At 35.0% G+C, this 18,551-nt stretch overlaps 1 protein-coding gene across 1 annotated transcript in view; it reads right to left on the bottom strand.

Moving 5' to 3' along the window:
* LOC149776147 (disintegrin and metalloproteinase domain-containing protein unc-71-like) overlaps positions 1 to 18,551 on the bottom strand; it is a 290,286-nt gene that overhangs the window by 197,102 nt on the left and 74,633 nt on the right. Inside the window, exon 4 of the mRNA XM_089942442.1 lies at positions 15,124 to 15,190. Within this exon, the coding sequence (XP_089798568.1) occupies positions 15,124 to 15,190 (67 nt within the window). The remainder of the gene's footprint in view (positions 1 to 15,123; positions 15,191 to 18,551) is intronic.

The following is an 18,551-nucleotide window of genomic DNA, read 5'->3' as shown; positions in this document are numbered from 1 at the left end:
GGAATCTGTTTTGCATTTCAAGTTACTTTATAACCTTTGTTTATAGAGAAATTCAGCAGTTGGGCTTTTTTCTTTACACTGGAAAGTGTCTGTTGTGGCAGTTTGCAGTTATATGTTAATTTTTATTCAAATTATTTGGATTCTAAAAGATTAATTATTTTTCCTGGAAATATCTGAGTGCTTATACAGAATTCTTGGACAAAGACATTTATTTAACTTTTATTCGGAATTCAACACCAGAATACTGTTTTCTGTAGTTCACAAAGGACTGTACACCTCAGCTCTATACTGACTACAGTATACGTCATTGCCTTCCATCATGGATTTTTCGTCGGGAGTCGAACTGTAATTCATTAGAACATTTTATTACTAGGACTTCTAAATTTTAATTCGTGGATTATTCTTATATTATTTTTGGATTTGATTCTTAAAACCGTAAATTATTTTTTCGTTTTTACAGACTTTTTCAAGAGAAATAAATTACTTGTTAAATTTTTCAAAGCTTGTTCTTTACACTCTTTTGTTATTAGAGCCTAAACACATAACATTTAGGCAGGAATGATCATGGATCCCATTTCACAAGGCAGGAATGATCATGGATCCCATTCCCTGAGGCAGTAATGAATATGGATCACAATTCATGATGCAGGAATGATAACAGATCCAATTTCATGAAGCAGAAATGATCATGGATTCCAACTCATGAGACAGGAATGATCATGGAGTCCATTTCATGAGGCAGGAATGAATATGGATCACATTCCATGAGGCAGGAATGAATATGGATCACATTTCATGAGGCAGGAATGAATATGGATCACATTTCATGAGGCAAGTATCATCCTGGATCACATTTCTTTAACTGTAATTTTGTGCATAAATTACCACAATATACAGAATAGTGGATTTTGAACTTTGACAAGACACAATCTAGTACCATTTTTAATTCACAACATGGAAATCTTTTAGACAAATCTTGTGTCAATATCGAGGATTATTATATTGTCTGTGTTTTTTTATGAGAGAGATTCACAAGAATTCTGGCATCTGATCTCTGTTTCGAAAGTTTTGTGTAATGAATTTACTTCCACCAAGTGCCTTGAAAGCTAATTACCTCTTTTCAAGTACAGTATACATTCTTGACTGTCAGATCATAACTCCCATATTAAATTCTATTATTAAAGCATCTGTTTGTCAATGAACCATGTTATACTGTAAAAGGGTTTTTCAGATATATTCTTGTTGAAACCGCCCAAAAATCATGCACAAAATTATGCAGTGAGGCAATAGAAGAGGTCATTGGGATTTAATGTGCACTCACCAAACCCTCACCAAATTAAATACTAAAGTTCCAGAAAACTAAAAGAAACTTCGTTATTGACACCAGTTCAGCTTCTTTTCAAACAACAAAGTTGCTGTACAATACACAAAGACACTGCATGAAAGAAAAATAACCCTCCTAGGGCCAAGGGGATGTGATAACTTATGGGGTGAGAGATTTATCATCAATTCACAGACATTGGAGAAACATTATTCCTTAAAATAACTGTTTCAACCATTACTTGCTTTATTCCACACAAATTCTAAAACAAGATCAATACGCACTTGCAATGAAGTAAAAATAATGGAATCAATTTGTTTCATAATTATGACTGCATTCTATCATCCACTATCTTTTTATTTTCAGAAAGAGAGATACAGTAGATGTAGCTCACAATTCTACATAACATTGGAGAATATTTTCATCATTTCCATGGCTCAATGTCTTTGTATACAGAGGGTGTGAAAGATGGAGATACATGTATTGGGTCCAGCATGAGTAACATCCTCCAGGCCAATGGGCCAGATAAGTGATTTTTAAAGTCACAACCTATGATGTAAATTAATTGATAAATCCAGTCACTGCCTGGATCTGGCCCACAGGCCATTTTTTTGCCCACTTTGTATCCATTAAAGTTACCAATGTAAAACCCCAGGTGACCATCTTGAGCCAGCCACAATAAAATCCTTTAAAATCAATTATTCCTAATTCAGCTGATATTTAGCAAATAAGAAGTAATGGGAATTGTACGTGTATTGATATTATCAATATTTAATATAAATATTGATATTATTAAAGTTGATATTGTTTTGCCTGGAGAGTAGTAACTGAATGATAAAAGAATAATGCTTTAACAATAACGACAAGAAGAATAACTTTGTGTCCTCCGTTATTATTTCCTCGATACTTATACAGTACCATGTTCTATCACAGATCCATAGCAACTCGATACTTGTACAGTACCATGTTCTATCACAGATCCATAGCAACTTGATACTTGTACAGTACCATGTTCTACCACAGATCCATAGCAACGCGATACTGGTACAGTACCATGTTCTATCACAGATCCATTGCAACTCGATACTTGTACAGTACCATGTTCTATCACAGATCCATGGCAACTCGATACTTTTACAGTATCATATTCTATCACAGATCCATGACAACTGTACTGTAAGGTGACCTAATCTGTTATGCTTCACATTTTGCTTCACATTTTGCTGAATTATGAAGACAAAGTTTCACTCATCAAAATCACAGTAGCTCAGCTGGTAGCATCAGACTCATAATCCAAGGGACACAAGTTCAACACCTCCCCAGGCCAGCATGCCTTGAAGCTGCTGGGAAAGGTCAACATTTCTAGGGCATGATATGGTCAGTAATATGTTAAAAGTACCTTTAAAATCAACCAATAAACATTACCTATCAAAAACTATTGAGTGCCAGTCTAAGAGTGCATAATGTGATATAATTCCAATTATGACTGGGGGGGGGGTGGGATGAAAAACTAGAAGGTCTTGCTTTTATGCATCTGATCCCTTTAGTACAATATGCCACATGCCTATAATTTAAAAATTAGCCAAAAAAAAAGCAAAAATCCATAGGTTGCACATGCCTGAGTACTAACATAATCTAATTCTACCCATATATTCATTCTCATTTGTAACATTTAGTTGGTAGTTACAAGATTCTCCAGAAAGTTACATTTAGAATGGACTAACATACTCTATATACTCACTAATAAGTCAAGTCAATTGCAAATAACAAAGATCCTGATCTGCCATAGAAAAATGCACCTGCATACCAGGGTCTATGTTGTTTGTTATATGGATTACTTCTAACAAATTAGAGACCCATATATTGCAGCACATACGTGATGACATCTCTGGGTCTGTGCAATTTGTGGATGTACTTGTCTCATAAGTGAGTATATATGGTACACAGGGGTAGAAACCTCTTGCCTACCCTACTGAGTATCATCCCTTCCTTTCTGATACACAAATGCAGGCACCTAGCAACTGAGATCAAAGGAACAACAATGATTTAAGTACTTTCCAAGGAAGAGAGGCTTATGGTACATATAATGTAAGCAATACAACTTCCCTATTTCATCACTGACCAAGAAGTTAAAAGTACATTTTGATTTGTGAAAGATTTAGGGATGCAATATTGTAAATTACTTGAATCTTTTCTGCACAATATTTTGCAAATGACAGGCCAAAGTATAATTTTTTAAAAGACCTGGAAATTTTCCAGTAAAAAGCATGGGAATGATATAATCATCATGGAGTCCAAATGCAAATTGCACAGACCCAGATCTGTCATTGCATAATGCACCACAGATCTGGGTCTGTTCAGTTTGTTAGGAGTAATCAGTAGAACGAACAATATAGACCCTGATTTGTTTGAGCATTATCTGATGGGCGATAAGGATCTTTGTTTGCAGATTGACTTGACTTGTATAAGCAAGTATAGATGTTACTTCTGTTGATGTACTACAAAACACTACACTAAGCCAATACCAATGATGCACTTGACATTTGATAGCAAAATTATATTCTTCTCAAACTGGTCAAACTTTTTTAATACTAAATTCTTTTCATTTGTAATAAAACCAATTTTGAAGGAATGTTTTGATCCCCAACACATGTAAAGATCATTTCAAAATTAAACCTATCCAGACTTGCAGTTCAGTTAATTCAGGCAGCATAATTAACATGTAGCTTAGTAATGTAGCAGACAGTGAAATTTACTTTAATGGTTTTTTTGTGTATTGAGTTGTTATTTAACTTGACATCAATTATCTGCTATTTGATTTTGATTGAATAGAATCCCAACATTTCCGACAATCTGCCCACATGATCAAAGACCTGTCACATGCAAGCATTGTTTGCTTTTGACAGTGTGGTAATGGTAGAGTTGAATATAAGAGAATGCAGCTATGATCCTTGTAGCAAAATTACTGAAACACATTAAAGGAGTTTTCTGCTGTACTATTGATGTCAGGGTTGTTATGGTTGGGGTAGGGTGCTCCCAATATTTTATTTAAACTATTATGGAAGTCCCACCCAGACTTAATTTTGGTTGGAAGTTAAATTAGTGAAAGATAGATGTACAGCTCTGAGCCCCTAGTCAGCAATGCCAACGGTTAAATGATTGAATATACTTTTAAAAAAAGTGAAATTCAATGAATACCAATTTAATAACAACACAATAGTCAAATGGTTCAAATTTCCCAAGTACTCTCCTTCCGCTCAACCAGTTAATAGCCCATTGCATCACTTGATTAGTAGTGTGAGATAGATTTCCACCTGTCATTGTATTCTACTCATCTGTGTATTCTTCTCTCCTATTCCTCCCAATTTCTTCTCCTCTTCCTCCCAACTTTCTCCAAATTCCTTCTCCTCAACTTTTCTGTACTCCTCCGTCTCCACAACTCCTTTTCCTCCTCCTCCACATTCTATACAAATTCTCTCCACCGACTAGACTTTGTCGACTCTGAATGTTCTGCTAGTCTCACTTCCATCTCCCCTCTTAGCCACTCGGGACTCAACTGAACTGGAAGTTCTGTCCCCTGAAAAACTTTGTTTTTCCTAAGAATTTGTTTCTAAGTTTTACCACCACATTATGAGCGGATTCCTCGGAGTAATCCTATTTGCTCAGCAATCTTCCCAGGAGAACTAATGACCTTTTGCTTGCTAATTAGAATGTATAATTTGCATTGAATTGTAATCATGTAATCTATTTTAATTCCTGATTAGACATCACTGTGATCCGATCCAAACAAAATTAGCAGACAACGTCCACCTCGCTGTCTGTCAACGGGGTATGGATACGAACATGTCTTGTTCACCCCGCCACTTTCCTCTGATCTTAGGACTAAGCTTTAACACCTATGTGTGATACTGCAAGCCTTTGTCAAATGATGCAGGCGGTCGCCTTCGTCAACTCAAATTTCCAGTCTTCAGTCTGGTCACAGTAACATTGCGTAAGATATTAGGAATAGCCTGCGACAATCTTTAGACATCAAACACAATGCCGCAGTAATATTTCCAAGACAGCAGATTATAGCTTGTACATGACTTTATAGCTGGGCTTAGCAAATGTGACAATTTTATTCGGGACACTGTGGATGATTGTGATTTTTTTGCCATCTTCTTGCTACAGAGACAAGGAAATAGGTGTAGATTTTAGCCCATGAATGGCCCGTTCTCTTAATGTGGGAGAGTAGAAATAATTGTGGTTATTTTCATGTACAATATTTTAAATCCACACCTTTTTGGTCACCAGTCTAGCAAGCTAACCACTGAATCACCATGGCTCCTGTCTCTACCAGAGGCCCTTTCACAACAAGTAGGAGATATTCAGATAATAACTGAAGACAGAGTATGGCTAGATCAGTTCATCTGCAAGTCAACAGTTATGCATTTTAAGTTACTGAAGGTTGATCCAACACCAGCCAATGTTGGCCTCTCTATGTATGGAGTGGAATTACCACCATGCATAAATTTTCTCTTTGTATATGATGTAGGTTCTATTCTGCATTGTTCTATTTTGCATTTTCTATGCAAGCAGAATTTACATTCCAGATTTTATCTTTACATCAGCCAATATTTCTTTTTAAATTTCATATGACATCTGAACACACTGTAATTTCATATCTTCTATGTGTATATTTTCAGAATTACAAATAGGTGTACATTTTCAGTATTAAACACGTTTCTTTTCAGCTATATACATGTGTTTATTTTCATTATTACCACACATTTATTTTCAGTATTACACGTGTATATTTTTAGTATCAAAGATATGTTTATTTTCAGTATTACATGCATGTGTATATTTTCAGTATTAAACACGTTTATTTTCAGTATTACACGTGTGTATATTTTCAGTATTACACACATGTTTATCTTAAGTATTATGCACGTGTATATTTTCAGTGTAACACACATGTTTAAGTATTACACACGTTTATTTTAAGTATTACATATGTGTATATTTGCAGTATCATAGATATGTTTATTTTCAGCATTACATGCAAGTGTATTCTTATGTTACCTGTTTAGGCTCAAATAAACAGTAACAAAAGAAAAAGGGAACACAACAAGCTTTGAAAAATACAACAAATAATTTATTTCCTTGGAAAAATGCTGTGAAAATGAAAACAATAAGAACTTACGGTGTCATGTTTACCCCGACCCAGAGTAGCCCAGTTTGAAACATGTATAATCAAGGTAATTCTGACGGGTCATTGTTTGATGTCGAACATTGCCGAAGGCTAGCACTAATCTGTTACGTAAGATTGTTGTGGCTAGAATAGAAGAACCGGACATCGGAGTTGCGAGGCGCCTGATAGCCAATTATCACCTAGGTGTCGAAATGTTCCCAGATGAAAAGAAATTGCATGAAGAAGTGGGAGTGTCCTAACTTCTTTCCCCTGCAAACAGACAGACAGGTTGAACTGGCCGCTAAGACGATTGGACAGGGGCACAGCACCACCCAATCAGAATCGAGATGGGGGGAGACCTTGATTTGGGTAGAATGATATCCCTGCGTTTTCCGGCAAAAGTTAGTTCGCTGAGAGAAATTACCCAGAGAAGAGGTTAGCGTAACTCCGAATAGCCATTCGTTATTGGCGGGAAAATCTTAGAGTGGGAAATTCTAAGTACAGAAAGCTTCAAAAGGTCAGTAGATATTTGTTCGGTCTTTGTGGAATGCGACTGCATTTTAATTGTAGGTCGTATGTATACTTTATTAGTACTAGAATCGTAGAACGAAGAATTACTTTGTTTGTTAATATGTTTGCATATTTTGAAGAAATGAGTTGATATTTGTAAAGAATTATATAGCTTGCCAGCCGTCGTAAGAGTTAATATTGTAATTTACTATGTGGGTATTTTATAGTAGACTAACACATATGTTCATATGATTATAGATTTTGCCATTGTTGAACATTTGTAATGTACAGACATGCGTCTGATTTTGTCAGATTGTAGTACGATGAGATTAAATATATATGTGTATATACTGACGTGATGCAATGTATTGATGTCTGTATAACAATTCGCTGATACTGTGTTATTACGCCATTGTTTACCCTGCAAGAAGTGTGTGGGAATTTCGATGTGTATGCATGCGTGGCCGAAATAGTGACAGCTATCTGATGGTTAATTGTCGTTATAGTGTGAGGTGAGGTTCGATAAAACATTTGTTAACGCCTTGTGGTTTTTCACAGGAAGCTTTGAGGGACAGACCAGTTTCAGTTTGGTCCCGTAGTCTCAGATAGAGAGACAGAGGAAAAGAGAAGAAAGGAGAGAACTCAGGACAAGTTGAAGTCTAGGAGCGAATTGGAGGAGGAGATAGTAGAGACGGAGGAAAGGAGAAGAAAGGAGAGAAGTTAGGAGAAGTTGAAGTCTGGGAGTGAATTGGAGGAGGTGATAGCAGAGAGGGAAACGGAGACAAAGGAGGAGTTAGAGGAATGGAAAGAAGGAAGGAATCAGCGGGAAAGAATAGATGAGTAGATGCAAGGACAGGGGGAAAATCGAACTCACACTGTAAATCACGGGATGAATTAGGCTGTCACTTGGTCAAGGGAAAGACAAGTGATTGGAAGTTATCGTTTTTAAATTATCACATTTATTAAATTGTTATTGATTGAATTTCATCTTCGTGTTCTCTATAATTTAACCATCGGCATTGCTGACTGGGGGCTCAGAGCTGTAAATCTACATCATCACTAATTTAACTTTCTAACCTAACGAGCCAGGGTGGAACTTTCAATTTAATTTAATTAAATTATATTGGGAGAACCCCACCCCAATACGACAGAATGTCACATACGGTTTTAGGAATCAAATCCAAAATTAATCCAAGAATAATCCACTAATTAAATTAATGTTCTAATGAATTCAAGTTCAAGTCCTGACAAAGAATCCAAAAGGGAAGGTGATGACATATACCTTAGTCAGTATGGAGTTACGGTTCTTTTTTATTCCACAGTCAATAATATTACAGCACTTGAATTTCAGAATAAAATTTAAATAAATGTCTTTGTCGAATATTTCTGTATCAGCACTCAAATATTTCCAGGAAAAAGAGTTAATCTTTTAGAATCAAAATAATTCAAATAAAAATTAACATGTAATTCCCAAATTGGTCATAAGACACACTTTCCAGTTTAAAGAAAAAGCCCCAAATGCAGAATTTCTCTATAAACAAAGATTATACAGTAACTTGAAATGTAAAACAGATTCCTAGATATGGGTCAACTCTCCAGAATCTTTGAGAAGTATTTACGTCTAAAAGCATGTAGTCCCAGCATGACCTTGACAAAAACCAATAATTTTAGTCTAAGAATAAGATAAAAATAAAAAAGTTGTTTACATATCTCAGTGATTTCTGAATTAAGGTCGAAAACTAGGTCAGTTTAAGATGTTTACAACTTAAGAGTCAAGGTCAAACTATCTTCTGAAATAATATTGAGTTCCTAGTAAACAAAAGTACATTATTTTGACACGTAATGAAATTAAAAACAAAAAGATTTTAAAACTTAAAAACAATTAAATTAAATCAAATATAAATTAGAGCAAATATACGTAACAGTATATTTTCAGTATCAAACGTGTATATTTTCAGTATTAAACACATTTATTTTCAGTATTACACACATGTATATATTTCAGTACTAAACAAATGTGTTCATTTTCACTATTACACAAGTTTATTTTCACTATTACACATGTATATTTTCAGCATCATACACGTCAACATTCTATATTGCATCAACTGATTTGCATTCTAGCAATTCATCTAATTCCATGTTAACCACCATAATGGAAAAAATGCATAACATCACCGATGTTTACGAAGTAGAACAGTGACAGTTACAAGTATAATGTTAGCAAGAGACACAATTTGCAATATTGTAATCAATGCCATTGACTGTCATTACGGGAATGACCTATTATGTTGACAAATGAAGCTGTTAGATTAATTATTGATAGGAACAACTTCCCTGGGTCCATTATATTGCAGATTCTAAGAATGGAAGATGTGGCCCTATTCCACCTACAAGCACTGGTTAACTTGATATATCCCATAAGAGAGAGAGAGAGAGAGAGAGAGAGAGAGAGAGAGAGAGAGAGAGAACACTCCTAATCGTTGTTCTTGAGATCTACGTCCACCTTTGTTAATTTATGACATAATCTTTTTATGTATTTATTCCTCTTAACTGTCTGACTGGAGACCAGGGACTGTTCAATCTCACTGGAATCGGATAATTACAAAAAAAATAAACACACACACACATATACATACATACATATGCATGGTATGATCTATAACACAAATCATTTTCAGGGAATTAAATGATTACCTAGTGTTCTATCTGTAAATATAGCTAATTCTAAATTATTTGTTGGAAATTCACCAATTATAAGTTAGGGGTCATCCATTTAGTATGTATGCACAAATCTCGCAAAGCTTGACCCCTCCACCCTCCCTGTACACATGCATACTTTTTAACACCACCTCCATCTGTGTATGTATGCTTGATGCACACCCACCCCAGAATTCTATAGAACGGTCTATATTTAATATATGCAGAAACCATAAAGGATTAATAATATTAACGTGTTTAATAAAACAGATAGTCCACCGACGTTGAATGTCTGGCTGCATCAAAGAAAGAAGCTCCATAACTTTAAACAGTTTGTCTAGTGTCCGCTAAAATTCAAATGCCCACTGGACCCAGTTAAACAGGTTACGTATTTGACTAATTGTTATCGAGGTCCCCCCATTCCCCCCCCATGTGTACATACATTATCAGTAGACCGCCCATTTGCAAGCATATGCATTTGGGTTAACCCTATCCCCTTTTATGCATACATACTAAATGGACAACCCTTGACTGGCATATATATATATATATATATATATATATATATATATATATATATATATATATATATATATATATCAGTGGGTTTACAGGATTTTGCTTTTTGACCATAGAATCAGGGAGGAAGTTGGATATTGTTGTTTAAGCTAAGCAGTCTTGCTTTGTGTGTGTGTGTTTGTATGTGTATGTGTATGTGTATGTGTGTGCAAGTGTGTCTGAGATTCCATATATTTTTGGTTTCAAATATGTGAATATTTAAAAAACGGGATTTATGATAGTCATCTAATAAAGTTGGCAAAAAGCCCAGTACTGACTCCTTGAATCTAACTGTACGTTTTAGTTTATTTATTATTATTTTATATTGTTTCTCTTGTCGGAGGCATTTCTTGTAAACAATAATAATAACACTGGGTTACAACATAAATGCAATATTTTTAAGGGAGAATTTTTTCTTCATTTCTACGAGTTTCCCCAAAAATAAAATTCTCTGTTCTAGCCTCAAATCGATGTCCAGCTTTTCTTATTTTGTTGGGCTGCACAATTAGTGTCCAGATCAAGAGAATTTCTTTGATCATCAGAGACAAATGTATGCAAGTGTTAAGTGATTTAGATTTTTAACATAGCTTTAGCAATTTTAGTCACATTTTCAGAGAGGAACTGTATCACAAGTATTTTACTATACAAATACTCTCTACAGGGGTTGGCATTATAAGACAAGGAAGTCCCAGTCATGGGGTTGGCATTATAAGATGAGGAAGTTCCAGTCATGGGGTTACATCAGGGGTGTCAAACTCATTTGCTATGGCAGGCCTGTTTTGATATAAATGTACTTTACTTGGGCCATATGTATTATAAATTATGAAAATCATAAAAATTTAACACTAACAAGAGACTTGGTCTGTGGGCCAGACTAATAAGTCTGGTGGACTGTATCAAGCCTGTATGTTTTACACCACTGGGTTACATTTTTTGTCATATCCAGGCAACACTGAGCAGACCATTATGTAATTCGTAGACCGTAATCTTGTTGCCATACCTTATGATGTTTATTTTTCTCTTTTATCTGCTTCTTTTAAAGATAGAAAAAAATTATATTTCTATTTCATCACATAAATGGCTTGCTTTAGTTACAAAAATGTAAGTTGCGTTTAGTATTATGACATTATAAAAGTTCATCAAACAGTATTATAGCATCACACTGTCACAAGACAAGCAGAGACAAGTGACCTGAGATAACTAACCTAAAATAAACAGAATCAGGCAGGGTCTCAGTCAATGATTTTCTTGATGCACAGAACATCACTATTTCTGCAAGCTCTTCACCTAAGTCCATACACCTAAGTCCATACACCTACATCCATACACCTACGTCCATACGCATACGTCCATACACCTACGTCCATACCCATGACATTGAGTCCATTCTGCTTAGCCAACAAGATAACAGTTGTATGAAAGAGATTCAGTTTTGACAGCTATTCAAAGGTCATGATATAATTTAATCTTACACAAAAATTTTCATGTTTTAGCTTTATCTGTTAGTCTTTTTTAAGTTATGTCAAAAGTATATTGGTAGACCAATATATCAGCAAAAGACTAGATGTGTTCAGACTGTATAAGCAAAAGCGAATGGGTAGACCAATATATTAGCAAAAGAGTAGATGTGTCCATACTGTATAACAGTAAATTGGTAGACCAATATATTAGCAAAAGAGTAGATGTGTCCATACTGTATAACAGTAAATTGGTAGACCAATATATTAGCAAAAGAGTAGATGTGTCCATACTGTATAACAGTAAATTGGTAGACCAATATATCAGCAAAAGAGCAGATGTGTCCATACTGTATAACAGTAAATGGGTAGACCAATATATCAGCAAAAGAGCAGATGTGTCCATACTGTATAACAGTAAATGGGTAGACCAATATATTAGCAAAAGAGTAGATGTGTCCATACTGTATAACAGTAAATTGGTAGACCAATATATTAGCAAAAGAGTAGATGTGTCCATACTGTATAACAGTAAATTGGTAGACCAATATATTAGCAAAAGAGTAGATGTGTCCATACTGTATAACAGTAAATTGGTAGACCAATATATCAGCAAAAGAGCAGATGTGTCCATACTGTATAACAGTAAATTGGTAGACCAATATATCAGCAAAAGAGTAGATGTGTCCATACTGTATAACAGTAAATTGGTAGACCAATATATCAGCAAAAGAGTAGATGTGTCCATACTGTATAACAGTAAATTGGTAGACCAATATATCAGCAAAAGAGCAGATGTGTCCATACTGTATAACAGTAAATTGGTAGACCAATATATCAGCAAAAGAGCAGATGTGTCCATACTGTATAACAGTAAATTGGTAGACCAATATATCAGCAAAAGAGTAGATGTGTCCATACTGTATAACAGTAAATTGGTAGACCAATATGTTAGCAAAAGAGCAGATGTGTCCATACTGTATAACAGTAAATTGGTAGACCAATATGTTAGCAAAAGAGTAGATGTGTCCATACTGTATAACAGTAAATTGGTAGACCAATATGTTAGCAAAAGAGTAGATGTGTCCATACTGTATAACAGTAAATTGGTAGACCAATATGTTAGCAAAAGAGTAGATGTGTCCATACTGTATAACAGTAAATTGGTAGACCAATATATCAGCAAAAGAGTAGATGTGTCCATACTGTATAACAGTAAATTGGTAGACCAATATATCAGCAAAAGAGCAGATGTGTCCATACTGTATAACAGTAAATTGGTAGACCAATATATTAGCAAAAGAGCAGATGTGTCCATACTGTATAACAGTAAATTGGTAGACCAATATATTAGCAAAAGAGTAGATGTGTCCATACTGTATAACAGTAAATTGGTAGACCAATATATTAGCAAAAGAGCAGATGTGTCCAGATAATCAATATGAATGCTTGAAATTAATAGCCCATATCTTTAAAATTGCTCACTAAATTTTGAATAATATTTGGCTATGTATTTCCTCTCATTCAGTAGACTTTGGGTCTGTATTTCCTCTCATTCAGTAAACTTTGGCTTCGTATTTCCTCTCATTCAGTAAACTTTGGGTCTGTATTTCCACTCATTCAGAAAAGTCTGGGTCTGTATTTCCTCTCATTCAGTAAACTTTGGGTCTCTATTTCCTCTCATTCAGTAAACTTTGGCTCTGTATTTCTTCTCATTCAGTAAACTTTGGCTCTGTATTTCCACTCAACCAGTAAACTTTGGGTCTGTATTTCCACTAATTCAGTAAACTCTGGGTCTGTATTTCCACTCATTCAGTAAACTTTGGGTCTGTATTTAGTAAACTTTGGGTCTGTATTTCCACTCATTCAGTAAACTTTGGGTCAGTATTTCTGCTCATTCAGTAAACTTTGGCTCTGTATTTCCTCTCATTCAGTAAACTTTGGGTCTGTATTTAGTAAACTTTGGGTCTGTATTTCCTCTCATTCAGTAAACTTTGGGTCTGTATTTCCACTCATTCAGTAAACTTTGGCTCTGTATTTCTGCTTATTCAGTAAACTTTGGGTCTGTATTTCCACTCATTCAGTAAACTTTGGGTCTGTATTTCCTCTCATTCAGTAAACTTTGGCTCTATATTTCCGCTCATTCAGCAAATTTTTGGGTCTGTATTTCCACTCATTCAGTAAACTTTGGCTTTATATTTCCTCTCATTCAGTAAACTTTGGGTCTGTATTTCCTCTCATTCAGTAAACTTTGGCTCTGTATTTCCTCTCATTCAGTAAACTTTGGGTCTGTATTTCCTCTCATTCAGTAAACTTTGGGTCTGTATTTCCACTCATTCAGTAAACTTTGGCTTTATATTTCCTCTCATTCGGTAAACTTTGGGTCTGTATTTCCTCTCATTCAGTAAACTTTGGGTCTCTATTTCCTCTCATTCAGTAAACTTTGGGTCTGTATTTCCACTCATTCAGTAAACTTTGAGTCTGTATATCCTCTCATTCAGTAAACTTTGGGTCTGTATTTTCCTCTCATTCAGTAAACTTTGGGTCTGTATTTCCACTCATTTAGTAAACTTTGGGTCTGTATTTCCTCTCATTCAGTAAACTTTGGGTCTGTATTTCCTCTCATTCAGTAAACTTTGGGTCTGTATTTCCACTCATTCAGTAAACTTTGGGTCTGTATTTCCACTCATTCAGTAAACTCTGGGTCTGTATTTCCTCTCATTCAGTAAACTTTAGGTCTGTATTTCCACTCATTCAGTAAACTTTGGGTCTGTATTTCCACTCATTCAGTTAACTTTGGGTCTGTATTTCCTCTCATTCAGTAAACTTTGGGTCTGTATTTCCACTCATTCAGTAAACTTTGGGTCTGTATTTCCTCTCATTCAGTAAACTTTGGCTCTGTATTTCCTCTCATTCAGTAAACTTTGGGTCTGTATTTCCACTCATTCAGTAAACTTTGGGTCTGTATTTAGTAAATTTTGGGTAAACTTTGGGTCTGTATTTAGTAAACTTTGGGTCTGTATTTCCTCTCATTCAGTAAACTTTGGGTCTGTATTTCCACTCATTCAGTAAACTTTGAGTCTGTATTTCCACTCATTCAGTAAACTTTGGGTCTGTATTTCCACTCATTCAGTAAACTTTGGGTCTGTATTTCCTCTCATTCAGTAAACTGTGGGTCTGTATTTCCACTCATTCAGTAAACTTTGGGTCTGTATTTCCACTCATTCAGTAAACTTTGGGTCTGTATTTCCACTCATTCAGTATTTTCATCCAAGGCACACATGAAAACAAAGACTTTGATTTCCTTTCAATTGATAGGGCAATTGGTACTTCATTTCAGAAACAGAGCTATTACCCATTTAGAACTGTATATCTGGAGTAGGTAAAACAAAAACTTGACTTACCTTTGATAACACTTGTTGATTCTGGTCTCTAAATCTCTTCACAGTGATTCCTGCTGACAACAGTGCCCTGTAAAACAGATATAAAGTGGGGTTAGAGATAAGGCAAGATTATATCAATAGACAGATGTACCATACTTATTAAATTCATAATCTACATCACAAGAAAAACCTTCAAAAAACCCAGTATAAAATATCTTGAATAGAATTCTTCTTCATCCTTCAAATATTCAAGCAAAATTACCTTGGAAGCAAATGGAACCATAATTTCATACAGGGTTCAGTTTCTCTTCATCTCTGACATAAATTACAGTTGATGTGGTACTGAAATAGATAAAACTTAACAGCTTTGCTGAATATTATTACATGCATAACTCCTTTCAAGTGAAGATCTCATAGGAGTTACTATGACGATACTGATGATTTGGAACACTACTTTATTTCTTGTGGTTTCACATACTCTCATCAGGAAACAAATTTAATTCTAAGCACAAAACTCTGGTATTCACTGTCAAATTCCAACTTAACATAAATTTAAACTTTATCAAAGAAATGTAAAGTGGTGTCATATTTGTCTTGTTGGTAAGTATATAACATTTTCCGAAAAGACAAATGCCAATTAAAAAAAATGGCAATAAAATGTGTTAGGCTCTACACATCCATGTGTAGAGTACAGAACTTTTTTATTCAAACATGCGCAGAAAGCCATATTGGTCTTGGTCCTTCTAATCATCAAATCAAGGCTTTCAGTCTACATCAGTTGTTATTGTTCTCCAGGCTTTCCTCAAGATCCAAAACAACAACAGTAATAATAAAAACAACTGCACCTTTCAGAGACATCCACAGCAACATGTAACAAAAGTTACCATAAAATGGGTACTTTATATTTCTGCCCTATGTTAGATGTTATGTACATAAGGAATTCACTGTGTATTTTATAACCTACTTCCCATTCTGTCAAAGGATTGCCCCACCCAGTCACCCACTCCATAAATATTTTTACCAAATATGTCACTGAAGAAAAAGCACTTTTCCAAATGAATTTAAAGAAACAGTGAAGCATAAACTACACATTTGCATCAATAGATATTCTCAATGGTTTTTACAGGATATTTTCAGTCAATTAAAATTTACAATTATTGTTTTTACAATGTATGGTATATCAAACTACCTAGAATGGAGACACAATTCTTTGCAACAGAAGGGACATAAACCACATACGTAAAAGAAAAGCATAACGACACAAAGGCTGGCATGATTCAGGATATGACAAACAAACCACCAATGGATAAAGGTGATCAAGACGAATATGCTAGTCTTTGGTGGTGCTCTAATGTTTTGTATTTGGATAGGGTTAGCTTTTAAATGAAAAAGAATTTCCTACGTTTTCTCACTGGTTATACTGGCTGATCTTTTTAGCATAAGGGAGCAATCATTTTAGTTAGCAGTGTGCTTAGTTAGATCATGTACAATTTTCAGAAGTACAATATCCAAAGAAATTTCAGCCAAAGTACATGAAAGTAACATAGCGGTACGCCAACATTCTTTCTAATGTGCATGTTATGAATGCAAACAACTTCAATGTAAATTTGTCACTCTCGTAGAAGTTCGTATTATCTGTAGAGTGTTTCCTTTGGTAGATACTCACTGATAGATAAGATGAGAAAGAAATGTACAGTATTCCTTCACCATGAAGTTAAATCCTTGATCTCAAATTTTTCAACACTTCCATCGTGGCAGACTAAACCAGCCCCAGACACTAATCCATCATGTCTGTTGGAATTAGTTTCAATGGATTGTATTTTAAAAACTCTCCTAACCAAAAACTGATCCTTACTTGTGTTTTTTTTAATATTACATGTATTATGAATTTTCTGTGTATTGGAATGAATTTCAGTTTAGTCTTTGTGGCCCCCACCCACCCACACACACCTGGATTGGTTCATCGGCTCTAATAGTAGTAATTATGACCGACCTTCTACAATCCCACCTGGGACCCCAAGTGGCTGAGTGGTCTAAAACGCACGCCACTACACTGCTATCTCACCTCTGTCTGCGTGGGTTCGAGTCTCAGGCTCAGCTAATGTGGGTATGTGAGAAAGCTTGCCAAAAGCTTCCCATGGGTCGGTGGTTCTGCCAGGGGTTTTCCAGGGTTCTTCCTCCACCAGTTATACATGCATAGCCTATCTTGTGCTGAAAAATGGCATTAAGCGCTACAACAACAAGAACAGCCATCCCACCCATTACCAAACTGAACTGTTTCTTTCGTACTATTTTTAAAGTTACAATCAATATCTGTCACATCATATCCATCTTTGTTTTCTTTTATTTAATGAAAAACTTCGTGACTAATCCAACTTACATTCACATTTTGAAGTGTGGCACATAATGGTAAAATATTAGATTCTTTTACTTTATGTGTGAAGTTGTGTTTTCATTTTCCTGTAGACTCAAATACAGACCAAACAAGGCAAGTACATGAATTACTGTTTATACTCACTTATAAGATGAGTCCCATGCAAACTGCACTGACCCAGATCTGCCATCACATAATGTGCTGGCAGATCTGGGTCTGTGCAGTTTGTTATGGGTAATCAACAAGCAAGAAAGACTATGATCTGCAGGCACATTCTAATATGATAATCAGGATCTTTGTTGTCTGAAGTTTTACTCAATTCACGAGTGAGTAAATATGTAAAGTATGATTATTTCTCTGTATGACATAAAAGAATAGTCTAATACAGTACATGTGGAGGTGGTTCTTTGTTTTTTCTAGACACTGAATAAATATTTCTATGGTTTTTGGAATGCAAAAGAGTAATAAATTTTCTGTCTGTAAAGATTCATGCAGAATGTATGGTAGTTGTGAGTGTGACAAGAGGTTTGAGTTGCCAATTAAACAATTTTTAGTATTATAAATAATCCTGAACTTTTGCCCTAAAAACTGTTCCCATCTGACATAAAGTGTAATAAGCATGGTTGACCCTGAATATGAAAAAGGAAACAGGTCATGTGAGTTAATCTGAGTTAATACAAATCTGTACAATTCATATGAAAATTATTGTAAATAGGTTTATACCTGAAGTTTAGTTACGCGTTTATTTTCAGTCATTTTTAAGGTACCTCCTTACTATTTACATAAATTTACAGTGTAGGCATTACAAGACATGTTCATCCAAATGGAATGAATGAATGAATGAATGAAAACATATATGTGAAAATATATCATACGTATTAAGGGTAGATATATTTTCTAAACAAGAAACAAAAGTAGTTCCAGAGATGACACACCAAAGTGGCAATATACATTTTTCTCTCACTAATACATTTAAAATATCTCATTCTGTAACACACAATAAAAGATCATGCTAGAAGTTGAGATGGGCTGTCTAGATTTAATAAAAGATCATACAATACTAGAAGTCAGGATG

Source organism: Sinohyriopsis cumingii, chromosome 18 (assembly GCF_028554795.1).
Source record: "Sinohyriopsis cumingii isolate HCF-2022 chromosome 18, ASM2855479v2, whole genome shotgun sequence".
In the NCBI taxonomy this organism is placed as follows: Eukaryota; Metazoa; Mollusca; class Bivalvia; order Unionida; family Unionidae; genus Sinohyriopsis; species Sinohyriopsis cumingii.
The sequence above is the reverse complement of the archived record's forward strand: the minus strand, read 5'-3'. Positions and strand labels throughout refer to the sequence as shown.